Source organism: Austrofundulus limnaeus, unplaced genomic scaffold, assembly GCF_001266775.1.
Source record: "Austrofundulus limnaeus strain Quisiro unplaced genomic scaffold, Austrofundulus_limnaeus-1.0 Scaffold125, whole genome shotgun sequence".
Taxonomy (NCBI): Eukaryota; Metazoa; Chordata; class Actinopteri; order Cyprinodontiformes; family Rivulidae; genus Austrofundulus; species Austrofundulus limnaeus.
The window spans coordinates 146,366-148,686 of NW_013952527.1; the positions used below are offsets into that span (position 1 = coordinate 146,366).

The 2,321-nt window shown below is 36.3% G+C and overlaps 1 protein-coding gene across 2 annotated transcripts in view; it reads right to left on the bottom strand.

The window, feature by feature from the left end:
- Nucleotides 1-148: 148 nt before the first annotated feature.
- The window catches only part of agr1 (anterior gradient 1), a 6,338-nt gene continuing 4,165 nt past the window's right edge, over nucleotides 149-2,321 (bottom strand). For both annotated transcript variants that reach the window (XM_014015208.1, XM_014015209.1), the window contains exons 6-8: nucleotides 2,073-2,136; nucleotides 1,621-1,704; nucleotides 149-401 (exon numbers count right to left, since the gene is read on the bottom strand). In XM_014015208.1, coding sequence (XP_013870662.1) covers nucleotides 352-401; nucleotides 1,621-1,704; nucleotides 2,073-2,136 — 198 coding nt within the window. In that variant the 3' untranslated portion in view covers nucleotides 149-351. The remainder of the gene's footprint in view (nucleotides 402-1,620; nucleotides 1,705-2,072; nucleotides 2,137-2,321) is intronic.

Here is a 2,321-nt window from a genome sequence, read left to right on the forward strand (position 1 = left end):
TAAAGATATCTTTACAGCACCAGGAGAGAATAATTTTGATATTTCTACACTCCAAGTACACAAAAAAAAGGCATTTAACAGCAAAAATGTGTTTTTTTTCCTGAAATGTCCCCTTTAATGTGTTGCAGTTAAACGACCAGAAAAAAAACTGAGTTTGTTTTTTATTTTCAAAGCAGATTGATTTATTTCTACATGCACATTTTAAAACGAGTGTAAACTGCATGTAAACCTGATATTTCAGGTATGAACAGTAGGTGTAAACAGTACAAAATTTGATGCACTAAGCTCTGAAAAATAGTTTAACAGTTCAGCGCTGATGGATGAGGTCCAGCGGTGCGACGAGGAGCCTCATCAGAGCTCATCGTGCATCAGGAGTTTGGCTTTCTTCATGTTTTCAGCCACTGTCAGAGAAGACAAGAGGAAAACAGAAACCACAGGGTTGTTATGTTGTGTGTTGCTGCTGATGGAGCAGCTCGTAAACACGCTGCAGGACGAGCTGCTTCGCACGAGTTTGCCATAAGCTTTGAAGAAAGCTGCAGGTTTATCCACAGATCTGTGATCCAGACACGCAGAAACTTCAAATGTTGAAAATCGATAGTTTTTCTTTATGAGTAAAAACTTGTGAAATCAATATAAGGAACATTTTTCATATTTTTATATGGCTTATATGTAATAATATATGGAGGACTGACACTGACATAAAAAAAACTGACAAAGACACAGCTAAGTGTTTTTATCCTTGCGTTCGTTTTAAACTAAACTTTAAACTTTAAGCTAAACTGAGGCAGCAGCACAAGCATGCACAGCAGATCTGCACATGGATCCTGCTGCTTCCTGTCTGTAGACCAATAGGAGAGGAGCTGACGCAAGAAGGCCCGCCCACCTTGTTTGCATAATGAGGCATAAATGTGTAAGGCAACGTATAAACAGGAGACAGAGAAATGTAAAAGCAACACATGGAAATAAAGTGTTATTTATGAAAAATAACAATATAATAATTTAGGAGATATAAATGCATGCGCAAATAAATAAAATATGTATATTTTTAAAAACAGCAAAATTTAAATTATGTTCTAAAATATATAATTTAATGAAATTACGCTGGAAAATAAATGTGAAGGTCAATTAAATTATAAAACATGAGGTAAAGTTCTYCTTTTTTAACCTAATTGGTGCATTTTATGTGTTTTTATTTATTTACTGGTCCATTTATATATTTCTGCTTTTATTTCTAATTATATTAGTTTCGGTCCTCCATAATAACAAACATGGTGCTCTGAACAAATCCAAAGTTTGTCTCAGATAACTTCAGCTTTAGAAAAAAAAAGAAGTCAGAAACATTAGCTGTGAACCCTCAGAAATGAAGGAGTTTAGTATATTTATCAGTGTCATCTGAAAACATTGTGATAAAATACATGCCTGATTAATTTTAAAAGACAAACTGTTGTTCCAGGTGATGTTGGAATCCCTTCATAAAATGTATTTTGTGTTAAATGTGAACTCTGCTCAACGCTACAGGCTTCTTCCTGCTCSTCAGACCCTGTCAGAGGCTGAAACAGGAGTGTGTGTCGGCTGCTGACAGGTGAGCAGAACAGTTATAAAGAGTTTAGAGTCACTCACGGTCCTCCATATCCTCCGGCTGGTAGGTGTAGAGGCTGTTGCTATACTTTCCTACAAGGTCTGTGCGTACAGTCAGAGATGGATCTGCACAAGGAAACAAAACAACACTGAGCTCCCTCTGGGTTCTGAAAATAATTTTATGTTTTTTGTGATGTTTGTTCAAATCAAGAACTCTAGAACTCTTTTTAAAATTCATTGCGATCAAAGTTTAATTTAGACTCTTGTAATCTGATTCCTCAGACTGCAGAACTGAGAAAAAACAGATTCTTTTAATTCTCATCAGGACCACATTTGTACCAGGAGTTACAGTATGTCCTCAAGCAAGTGCACGACTTCCAAGCTCAATGGAATTTAAATTATACCTAATTAATCTTAAAAATGCACATTTAGTTTTCAAAGTTGCAAAAAACACTATTAATTAAATAAAACAGTTTTAAAATGCAAATATTTACCAACAAAGAGGATTCTGGGAACATAGTAGCCATCAGGAGCCAAATTCTTGTCTGATGTTTCTTCCTATTGAAAAACAAACAACAGTTATACATCCATCCATCCATCCATCCATCCATCCATCCATCCATCCATCCATCCATCCACCCACCTATCCATCCATCCATCCATCCATCCATCTATCCACCCACCTATCCATCCATCCATCCATCCATCCATCCATCCATCCATCCATCCATCCATCCATCCAT